Source organism: Musca vetustissima, unplaced genomic scaffold, assembly GCF_032173495.1.
Source record: "Musca vetustissima isolate MV318-11 ecotype Yass unplaced genomic scaffold, APGP_CSIRO_Mvet_v1 utg4443, whole genome shotgun sequence".
NCBI lineage: Eukaryota > Metazoa > Arthropoda > Insecta > Diptera > Muscidae > Musca > Musca vetustissima.
The window spans coordinates 118,049-130,432 of record NW_026876823.1 but is presented as its reverse complement, the minus strand read 5'-3'; the positions used below and the strand labels follow the sequence as shown (position 1 = coordinate 130,432).

Below are 12,384 nucleotides of genomic sequence, written 5' to 3'. Positions count from 1 at the left end.
TCTTCGTCATCGTCTTATTGTGTGTGATTATCGCCCCGACGCTGTTTTTTACAGACAATTGTGGTACTCATTTGTGTGCTCGCTCATTGAATATCTTCGTGTGGCTGGCTGTCTGGCAGTTTGGCTGCCTAGTTTAGTTTAGCAACGTTTGATGTGGAGGACATGGTGACAATACTGATGATGATGTGTTGTTGTTGTTTTTGTTCTTATTATGTGTGTGGATCACTGAAAGTCTATTAACTGCATATTGTTGTTGGCATTATTATTAGTGTGAATAGATTTTCTTGTTGTTGCTATTAATTTGTGTGTGATTAATTTTCGTTTATTGGTGTTAAAGAAAATTAAGACAAAGTAGAAATAAAAAAGAAACAAAACAAGAGCAAAAGTAGGCAAACTACAACAACAATAACCAAGAAAAATCATGATGATCATCATTTGCTTACTCTGAGTAAATATTGTGTGTGAGAGCGAGAGCGCGCGGCAGAGTGTGAGAGGGGAAAACTGTAATTCAGTCACTGACTGACTTGTTGCTTTTTTTTCAATTTTGTGTTGTGTCAGTGGTGGAGCTAAGCTCTGGAGAGCAATTCCCCCACAAGTAACTTATCGACAGCAGCAATAGCAACAACAAGAACAACGGTAAATTATCCGTAAATAATAAACGAAGAAGAGGAAGAGTAGTACAGTGCAATTGTATCTTAAATATAAATAAAACCTCTCAGAGTGTGTTTAACGGTGTTAGCTGACGAATGGATATTTTATTGCCCGCCGATGCCGATGCTTAAATCGAACGAAGATGATGGTAAAGCAGAAATAAAATAATAACAATAAATGCATGGAGAATATATAAAAAAAGGAATAAAGAAACAAAAAAACGTGATTTTATAAACAAAATAAAAGAAACGAAAAATAATAGTGAAATAAAAAACACGTGTGATAAAAGAAAATAAATTAAAACAAACAAAAAAAATTACAACAAAATAACACAACAAAAAGAGTAAACAAAATACAAAAGAACAAAAATCAAAGCCGCTGTGATAACAATAACAACGAAAATAAAATGCCGCCAAAAAAAGATCCAAACGCCCACAACAACAACAGCGATACTACATCGACAGAGAGCCCAACAAGTGCTTCGTCGTCGTCCAACAACAACACCAACAATTCTGGTACTACTGTTGTTCTGCCCGTAATGGTTGAATCGCCGGCAGCCGAACAACGTACCGTCGCCTTTCATGCCAATGCAAAATTATGCCGGCTGGTACGCAAATGCCCCTGGATGTACGATCGTAATCACCACAACTATGCCAAGAAACATATTTTGGATAAGTCATGGTGTAAAATTGCCCGAGAATGTAATGATTCGGGTAAGTTGCCTGCGATTTTTGAGGTGAAATAAATGTGGTAACTCTATTATTGTGGCAGTGTCACTTGAATGGAATAATGGGAGACAAATTATCTCCTTTTTGTTGAGTTTGTGTGTGTGTGCAGACGAGAAATCCCAAGCTTTAAGAGAAATGGAATCAAGAGAAAAATATTTGGATCTGTTGCTGGTTCAGTAGTGTTGCCAATTTGTGGGCTATTTGCTTTTTTTTATTAATGTTTTTTTTTTGGTCAGAATCGGATCGGAAACCCCTTACTGGCCAATAGTCGAATTTCTGACTTTTGACCAGTAAAATTTTCCACTTTTTCCCGTTTTATACTCGAACCCATGGGATTTTTCAGGAGACAACGAAATATGAGAACCGATATTGATCATTTTTGGTTGTGAGATTTGGCATCCAATTTAAATCCAAAAAAAAAGATGCAGCCAATATCAAATATTTGAGGGTTCAGTTATATGGGGACTAACCCGAAACTTGAGTCGAAAATAAAAAAAGAGCCAAAGTTGAGGGTACATTCAGAACCCCAAATACCAAATTATAACCAATTCTCATGAAAATCTTGTCCAACAACCCAAAAATATCGAATATTTGGGGGTACCGTTATATGGGGACTAACCCGAAACATGAGTCAATATTAATCATTTTTAGTCGGGACAAATCGTGTCCAACAAACCCAGATTATCGAATATCGTGTCCAAACAAACCCAGAATATCGAATATTAGGGCGTACCGTTATATGGGTGCTACCCTTAAACTTGAGTCAATATTAATCACCCAAATACGAAATTTCAGCCAATTCGCATGAAAATCGTGCCCAACAACCCGGAAAATATCGAATATTAGGGAGTATCGTTGTATGGGGGCTACCCCGAAACTAGTGCCAATATTAATAATTTTTAGCATAGAGGTTCACTATACATTAAGAACCCATAATACCAACTAATTCGGATAAAAATTGTGCTCTACATCCCTATAAAAATCGCATATTAGGGGAAAACCATATATAAAGGCTACCCTGAAACTAGAGCCAATATTTATATTTTTTTAGACGAAAGATTGGCAACGTGGATCGATGTATTTTTACTACTAAACAATTGTAATTGCATCAGACCGACATTAGTCGATTTTCGGATATATTTTTGAAATATAGTCGATTTTTTAAAAATTGGAGTCAGGGTATTTTCTTGATTTAAAAAAAAATGTTGATTTCCATTTCTAAATAGTAAGCTTCATTGAAAAATTAGTCGGATTTTGTTCAATTTTTCGTTTATAATATATTTTATATTTGGTCAATTAAAAAAAAAATGGTCGGGTTTTTTTGTCGATTTACGAGCTATTTTTTGCAATCAATAAAAAATAATTTAAAAAATGATCGATTTTTAAAAAATGCCAGTTTTTGGTCGATTTCATGAATTTTATTTTTTGGTATTTATTGAAAAAAATTTGGTCGATTTGTGATGATCGAGTTTTAGTCGATTTACGAGATTTTTTCGTTTTTTTTATTAAAATTTGAATTTAGTCGGATTTTGGATATATTTTATATTTGGCCAATTTAAAAGAAAATTGGTCGATTTGGAAAAAAAATTGTTTTTATATTTGACCAATTTAAAAAAATGGTCGATTAGCAAAAAAAAAAAAAAAAAAAAGAGTTTTAGTCCATTTACGATTTTTTTTGGTTTTTAATTAAATTTGAATTTGGTCGGATTTTGTAGTAAGTAGTAGTTTTTTCAATAAATGGAGTCGGTTTACAGATATCCATCCATAAATCATTCAACTGCGTTTTATTTTACAATTTTCTCTGTTTTCCTTTCTTTCTCGTTTATCATATTTTGTTTTCTTTCATTACACTTCCATTTTCCATTAAGCGTTATTTATTTCAAGACAATGATATTCATTCGTTTTTCCTCTTCGTGATTTCATTAGCTTTTGTCCTTGTCCCTTCTCTCACTATCATTCGCCTTTTATATGTCAATCTTTTCTATTTCTTCATTACCTCAAATTTCTTCATCATCTCATTGTCAGTTTCTTTTGTTCGTGTACTTCTCTACAGTTTCGTTATACCAAGTCTGTCGTGAATTGTGATAATGATTCATTGTTGGTCGTTCGTTTGGTTCGTAGTGATTGGCCTCTATTTGCAGTGTTGCCAGTTTAGGGGATTTATCCCCAAACTGGGGATTTTTTTCTGAAAATGGGGATTAGTTTTTTGGTTTGGGGATCTGGGGATTTTATGGGGATTAAAATTTGAAAGGTTGGTGCAAAATATTTTACCATAACTAAAAAGAGTGATGGCAATTCTGGACAATGTCTCTATTTTCTAACACTAACCAACGATAACGTCGAACAATTTTGGACTGGCAAGTCTATGTGTTTGTTTTTGGCAACTATTGCCATAGTATGCAAATGTTGGTAATGATGGCATCAAAAATTACAACAACTGTCTTGTAAACACATATACTAAGACAGGTTTTTGTTTATGATGGCAACAATTCAAAAATAAATGATCATAGTAACACATGCATTTGTTTGGTCCAATTCATAGAAACACTTCGGCTGACGCAATTATAGTAAAATTATATTTAATCGTTTACAATGGCTGCAAAAGTTGGTCACTGCACAAAAAAGCATAATATAGCATGGGAACGTGAAAGTTGGGCTCAAGGTATGCAATTTGAGAATATTTGTTTTCTATTGGTAAACGAATTTGTTTTTAGGATGGTTGAAATCCATTGCTTCGGCACCAGAACCATTTCAAATAACCAGCAATTCTGCAAATAATTCTTGGTGTGTGGCATGCAAAAGTTCACTAAAATCTCAAAAGAAGGATCTGAAGAGGCATAGTGAATCAAACAAACATAAACAGAATTTTGATTCACTTTATGCAAGAAATACATTAGATAACTATGGTAATTTGTAATATTTATAATTTACGCATAACTTTTAATAATGCTCGATATAAATACATATTTATTACAGGTGTTGTTCCTGAGACAAATGACTCTAGAATTATTGATATAAAATTATCAATTTTTACAGCCAAGCATGCTTCTATACTGTCTGTTGACCATTTAACAAACATGCTCAAATCTCTTTCAATTAAGGAATTTGAAAAATTGAGACTGCATCGCACAAAATGTAGTGCTATTATAAAATATGTCATAGCTCCCACATTACTTGCTGAACTTGTAAACGATATTGGTGATTCTAAATACTCCTTGATAGTTGACGAATCAACAGACATATCAAGACACAAATGGATGAGCCTTTGCGTCCGTTATTTAAGTAAAGGTAAACGGACAATATTAACAGAATTCTTGGGATTATTTCTTGTGGAGGAGGCAACAGCAGAAAAACTTTTCGAAGGTTTAAATGGATATTTGAAGAAGGTAGGACTGAAATCAGATAATATACTAGCCATTGGCACAGACGGTGCCAACAATTTATGCGGTAAACATAAAAGTTTATACACCCTATTACAAAATGATAATCCGCACCTAATTCTTATAAAGTGTTCATGCCACTCTTTACATTTATGCTGTTCCGAGGCTTCTAAAGAATTTCCACCAGATGTCGAATTTCTAATAAGAGAAGTATATAATTACTTTAGCAACAGTCCTCTAAGGATATTAAAATATAAACGTGCATTTGATTTAATAAATTCGGGCTTTGACGCAATCAAATTTAAAAAGCTCGTCCAAATATCTGCGACCAGGTGGTTGTCCTATGGTTTGGCTGTTAAAAGAGTGCTGGAGCAGTGGATTGAACTTAAATATCATTTTTCAATTATTTCCACAGCTGATTCTGAGAAAACAGCACAAATTATTTACAACTTAATGTGCAATGATGAAATTAGGCTATACTTGATTTTCATGAATCCTATTTTAAATGAAATGAATAGTCTAAACCTATCTTTTCAAAGCGACAAAATGGATGCTGGAACTATTTATGACAAATTGTTTATAAGTCTACTATCGTTAGCAACTAGAATTTTAAAACCATCAATAATTTCTGACATAAAAGATGAAGAAGATATTCTGAAAATAATCGAAGTCATGGAAAATGATTCTTCATATCTCCCGATACAATCTATGGACTTGGGATATGATTTTGAGGAGGAAATAAAATCGCAATCTGAGTCTTTATCGCTAAAAATTAAAACTACATGTTTTAAGTATTTACAAAATTTGCTGTTACAAATGTTAAAACGCTTTCCACCCAACATTAGCTTTTTCAAAATGTATAAACAGTTTTCACCACAAGTATGTTGTAATTCAGTTGGACAACCAAACTTTAGTTGTATTTTGAAAATCGTACTGCCCAAATTAAAGGTAGATGCTCCTAAGGATGTATATGAATCTCAATGAAGAAAAATGCCATTTGTGAAATGGAGGGAATTGTTTGGAGATGATGTTTCAATCAGTTTGTGTTCTTTTTGGACAAAAGTTTATTTATATCAGGATGCTGCTGAGTCAAGACCTTTTAAAGAACTTGCAGAACTAGTACTAAATATGCTTTGTGTTCCAACAAGTAATGCTTGCGTAGAACGCGTTTTTTCCATTATGAATACGATAAAATCACAGCTTCGAAATAAAATTCAATATGAATTATTAGAAGCCCTTTTAAGAATTAACTCAATATTTAAAAAATAATTCAATGTGCTGTGAAAGTTTTAATCCTCCTCCACAAATGCTAAAACTTTTTAACACTAAAAATATGTATAGAACAACTCATGATGTTAGTGAGTCGGAAGACTTTGAATCTGAGCTTTTTGATATAATAAGTATCATTGACAATTAAAAAATTTAATCTATCTTAATTTTTTGTAAATTTCTATATATATATACTAAGACTTTTTATAAACATACTTCTAAATATGTACAAATTAATATAAAAATTACAATAAAATGAATTGAATTCTTAAACAATTATAACAAAACAATTGAAATATATAGGGGATTTTTTTGGGGATGATAAATAAAATTTGGGGATTTTTGGGGATAACATATCTTGATTTGGGGATTTCAGTTAAAAAAAAACTGGCAACGCTGTCTATTTGAGATATTGCCGAATGTTTGGTTCTCTCCAATGAGGAGAAATAGTGTGTGTGTGTTGAGTTGAGAGAGAGGGAGAGTCGAACGTAGAAACAGGTTCGATTAATTTTTTCTTCGTGCAAACGATAACACGATGTTTGCCAGTTGCTGCATTGAAGATGATGAGGACGTATGAGAGGGGGGATTTCTTGCCCAAAGGCTGAAAGAGAAAATTTACAGAGGAAGAGTAGTTGAGTGTCTCTTATTTATCAATGCTCTTTGTTTTTGTATTCAAGATAATCTGAAATGGTAAGAATGTAATTAGTGAAATGTTATGGTACGGAACGTATTGTAACGTAAGTGGATATAAATCATAACAGGGTAATAGAGGAAGCCATATAATGGCCCTGGAGTGTAAGGAGAGGTTTTTATGTGCAGAATATCTTTATGGGAACACATTTCGGTTAAATCCAAAGTTGTTGTTTTGCAAATATTTATTTCTTCTATTAATAGAATACCTAACTAAGCTCATCTCTTCATCGAAGAACTTCTAGAGGTCTTCTATAAATAGAAGACCCTCATGACATCCTCTATAAATATGACACCTTGTGCAGGTCTTTTATACATAGGATGCTATCTAGTGGTCTTTTATTCGTAGAATACCCTTTTGTGGTCCTCTATAAAGACCACCTAGAGGTTTTCTATAAATAAACGTTGCCCTGGAGGTCTTCTATACATAAAATACACTTTGCAGATCTTCTACTCATAGAAGACCCTCTGAAGATCTTTTATAAATAGAAGGTCCTCAGGAGATGCTCTACGCACATGAGACTCTCTGTAGGTCCTCTATACATAGAATACCCTCAGGAGGTCCTCTATACATTTTACAATCTCTTGAGTTCTTCTATACATAGAAGACCCGCTGGAAGTCTTCTATACATAGAAGACCCTCTAGAGGTCTTCTACACATAGAAGACCCGCTGGAAGTCTTCCATACATAGAAGACCCTCTAGAGGTCTTCTACACATAGAATACCCTTTAGAGGTCTTCCATACATAGAAGACCCTCTGGAGGTCTTCTGTACATATAAGAGCCTCTGGAGATCTTCTATACATATAAGAGTCTCTGGAGATCTTCTATACACAAAAGACACTCTGGTGGTCTTCTATACATAGAAGAGCCTCTGGAGGTCTTCTATACATATAAGGCTTTCTGGAGATATTCTATACATATGAGACCCTCTAGAGTTTTTCTATACGTAGATCACCCTCTAGAAGTCTTCTATAAATAGAAGTCCTTCTAGAGGTCTTCTATACATAGAAGACCCTCTGGAGGACTTCTATACATATGAGACCCTCTGGATATCTTCTATACATAGAAGACCCTCAGGAGGTCTTCCATACATATAAGACACTCTGGAGATCTTCTACACCTCTGGAGATTTTCTTTACATATAAGATCCACAGGAGGTCTTTTATACATAGAAGACCTTCTGCAGTTATTCTATACATATGAGACCCTCTGGAGATCTTCTATACATAGAAGACCCTCAGGACTTCTATACATATAAGGCTCTCTGGAGATCTTCTATACCTTCTGGAGTTATTATATACGTAGGAAATCCTCTGCAGGTTTTCCACAAATAGACGACTGTCTGGAGATCTTTTGTGGATAGAAGAACCTCTAGAGGTCTTCTATAAATAAATACTCTCTGCAGATCTTTTATAAAAAGGACAGCTTTTGAAGGCCTTTTAAAGAGAAGAAGATTTTCGGTAGGTTTTCTATGTATATATGACTTCCAGTAGGTCTTATATGTATAGAGGATCTCCAGAAGGACCCTCTGAAGTTCTTATACGCATACAAGGCCTTCGGGTGCTGTATCCGAAGTATTGTCTAGAAATCCTCCTTAATATAGAAGGCCCTTAGAAGGTATTCTATACATGGAAGACTGTCTGGAGATCTTTTGTGGATAGAAGAACCTCTAGAGGTCTTCTATAAATAAATACTCTCTGCAGATCTTTTATAAAAAGGACAGCTTTTGAAGGCCTTTTAAAGAGAAGAAGATTTTCAGGTTTTCTGTGTATATATGACTTCCAGTAGGTCTTATATGTATAGAGGATCTCCAGAAGGACCCTATTTCTTATACGCATACAAGGCCTTCGGGTGCTGTATCCGAAGTATTGTCTAGAAATCCTCCTTAATATAGAAGGCCCTTAGAAGGTATTCTATACATGGAAGACTGGATAAGTCTTCTCTATCCATGCGTATTCCAAATATTCCTTTAAAATACCCTTAATATGGAATTTATAGAAGTCGTTTTTGTGGGGACCCTCTTTAAAAGTTTTTTTTATTATTCAAAAATATTCAAATTTTGTCTCATAATTTTTAATTTTTTGTTTTCTCCTTCCAGTTGCTTCGTGCAAGGAACGTTGGCGTAATATTCGTGCAGCCTTTGCCCGTTCGATCAACATCTATAAGACACACAGTGGTCCGAATCGTATAAAACCCTATTATTTGCATAAAGAACTCTCGTTCTTGGTGAAACCCATGATGGAGGGTCGTGATCGTACCGAAGAGACACATGACATATCCGATGCGAATGGTATACAAAAAGAAGAATATACCGAAGGTGAAGAAGATGAGGAGGATGTCGATTTCGAAGATGATGATCAACAGCAAGATGTCGATGATGAAGATGCTGAGAATGATAATAATAGCATTGATATCAAATCGGCCTTCGAGGCTCTCAATCCGGATATTACCATACAAACAGAGGGGAAATTACATAAAACTCTGAAAGACTATCAGAATAGTCAGAAGCGGGAGCATTATAATGGAAATGATTTCGATAACAATTCGGGGATTTACGAAACCCATGGAGATTTCTCGACAAGTGATGCAGAACATGAGTTTAATGATGGTCGTTATGATGACACCATGTCACAGACAACGGAAAATGATCGTCGCATTATGACACCACATCAGGGTAATAATCCGCTGAAACGTCCAATGCAATTGGATACCGAGACCTATGAAATGAAACGTTTGAAATTTAATACAATTCCGGTGGGAACGAGTGAGGCGGATTTGCGTTTCCTGGAGGCCCTGCTGCCCGATATGGCTCTCATGAATACAAGGCAGAAAATTATTTTCAAAAGGAAGATTTATCAGACCTTGGAGGAGGTATTTGAAAATGTCAATGATTTTCCCAATATCAACAATGAGCAGCAGCAGCATACAAATATGACAACTACCACTCGATTAAGTGGCGGAGGGGGAGGAGTTGGCTTGGCATCATTTTCCTCTACTGCTAACATCATGAACAACAGTCACAATTTGAATAACAGCAACACCTCAACCACCACCACTACCATGCAGGGTGGTTCCCAGGTCAAGCAGACTGTGCTGACCGTCAACTCCTCCACGGCCCGGAATTTAATCAACAACATTGCCAATTTAAATGAAGCTGAACTGCAAAAGGTCAATGGCTTCCTGCAGTCCTCGCTGCGTAATGTTAACATCTCTGTCAATACCAACAATCAGAATAACAATAACACCAACAATTCGCTGAATTCTCACAATATAACAAATATCACCACCACGCGGTTGAGCAATGGCAACCCGGCCACCATTATACCGGCAAGTAGTGCTGCTGCACGCCTCCTACAATCGACACCGAAAATTACCATCACAAAGGTGACATGTCCACCACCGGCCTCACTGCGTAACATGACCATGGTGAATAAGGCAACCTCACCTAACACTGGTACCGTTTCGACGACTATACATCACACCCCAGCTGCACCCATTATGACATCTAATGTCCATTCAACCACCTCAACACCCGGTCAACTGAACAGTCAACAGCAGACGTTGCCAACTGTATCATCTGTCACGAGCATTAGTACCACCAATGGTACCACCACGGCCGCGTCATCCTCATCGTCCACGTCAGCAGCAGCCACCTCGGGATCATGGACACAAATAATGCCAATTGCTATTAAAGATGAAATTGAAGATGTGGATATCGATTGACCAAGACTGCAGGGAGGAGATGAAGACGAAGAAGAAGGAAGTGAAGAAGTTGCTGATGAAGAAGGAGAAACAGCAGAAACATTAGGCTCAGAGCCACCACGTATATTTGTTAAAAAGATAGGATATCTTAAGTGAGGGCCGAAAATAATGTAATTTAGAAAATTTAAATTTCTAGAAACCATAGCTAAGTAGGGGCCTTATATATTAAGAATCTGTATTTGTAAAATTCCGAACAAACAAATTCCTATGAGCTACTTCCTATGTTTAGATGACTTCTAAAAGATTGTCAAAATGTAGAAAATTCCCTAAATCTCAAGAATGTCTTCTCTCTATGAATATCTATTGAATGGACCCAAAAGGCTCTACATATAACATTCTCTATACCTGGAAACCCCTCTGGTTTAGTTATATTCGGACCTATAGAAATTTCTATATACATAAGACCTCTAAGAAGACATTTTATACATAGAAATTCTGTAAAAAGTCATTTGCCTAATGAATTCCCCCTGAAAAAGGTCTGTTGTGGGACTTGTTGATGAATTTTCTGTTGGAGATCTCAAGGAGGAACAGAGAAAATTTGACATAGAAACCCTACTGAAGGTCTTCTGTGCATAGAATCTTCTAGTTTCCTTTCTTGTAATACAGACCTTCTGGAAGTCTTGTAGATATGTCTTTTAATTAAACGACGATCTTTACGAAGTCTTGCCCCCATAGAAGTACTAAAAATGGAGTAGAATACCTTTCAATACCCAGAAAAACCTCTGGAGTCCTTCGTTTCTATGAAGACCTTCTGGAAATCTTGTAGAAAATCTCTTTTGACTAGAGGGTCTTCTAAGTCTCCGTATACAAAAAATAAGGTCTACAGATTTGTGTATGCCCATTCAACATCCAAATGCCCCTCATGGCATCGCAGCACCACACCATGGCCTCATGGTGTGGTGCTGGGAGGACCTCTGAATATAAAAAATAAAAAAAATTATTTTCTATACCAAAGGTATCTGACAAAATTCATATATCTAACTCGATTCCAATCTATATAGGATCTACGGCTCCGATTCTTTATAAAAAACCTCCTGATCGATCGATAATATCCAGAATTTTACTATATAAATATTCCTGTCTATAAAGAATCTCAAGCTTCAGAAGGTCAGATATTCTTTATAAAAATAGCATCTATTGTCGTATTCTATGTATAGAAAGCATTTATGTAGAAAAAGTTTCCAGAGGTGCCGCTGTGTAAAAACGATCTATGGGTCTCCAACTTGTAGAAAGCCTTTTGGAAGAACTTAATTTACTACCGTAGACCTCTTCAAAGTTTTGTCCTCACAGAAGATCAAAAAAATTACTGGTGTTAATAAAAATTGGGGTTTGAAGATCTATTGCAGGTCTCGTAGGACGTAAACCACAAAGAAATGATTTCTATTTCTAGAGGATTACAAGCAAAATATGTTCCATATACATAAGACCCATAAAAGAATATATAAGTGTTTCTAGCTGCAGAATATTTCAAGAAAAAAATCATTACTATGAGGAATCCCAGGTCTATGGAGGCTGAAATTTTGTAGAGAACCCCTTCCAAAGTGTTTTTTTTTTTGGTTTAGAAAACAGCTAGGAGACTTCCTATCCAGATGTAGATTTTTTCCTATAGGCATCTCTTATAAGGAATATGTTCTAGAAACCCAGTAGAACTGTTATTTATGATACCCCTGTAGAGAACTCTCCAATAGATCGTTTCTCTATATCAATAATGTCTCAAGGTTTTATATGAATCTTATGGGCAGTATCTAGGTATAGAAAAACTATCAAAGGCCTTTCATGTTCTGAACATCATATAAAGAAGATTTTCTAGGGCTTCAGTAGGGCTTCTATTTATGAGACCCTTGTAGAGAGGTCCCCAAAAAAATCGATCATCAATGTATAGATTGTCTCTAGATTTTATA

General features: G+C 35.4%; 1 protein-coding gene across 1 annotated transcript; it reads left to right on the top strand.

Annotated features, from left to right (window-relative positions):
• Positions 1–1,057: 1,057 nt before the first annotated feature.
• On the top strand, positions 1,058–10,444 carry LOC133321367 (hybrid signal transduction histidine kinase M-like). Its single transcript, XM_061530455.1, has 2 exons — positions 1,058–1,364; positions 8,820–10,444. Exons 1-2 carry the CDS (start codon positions 1,058–1,060, stop codon positions 10,442–10,444), a joined length of 1,932 nt encoding a protein of 643 aa, XP_061386439.1.
• Positions 10,445–12,384: the final 1,940 nt, after the last annotated feature.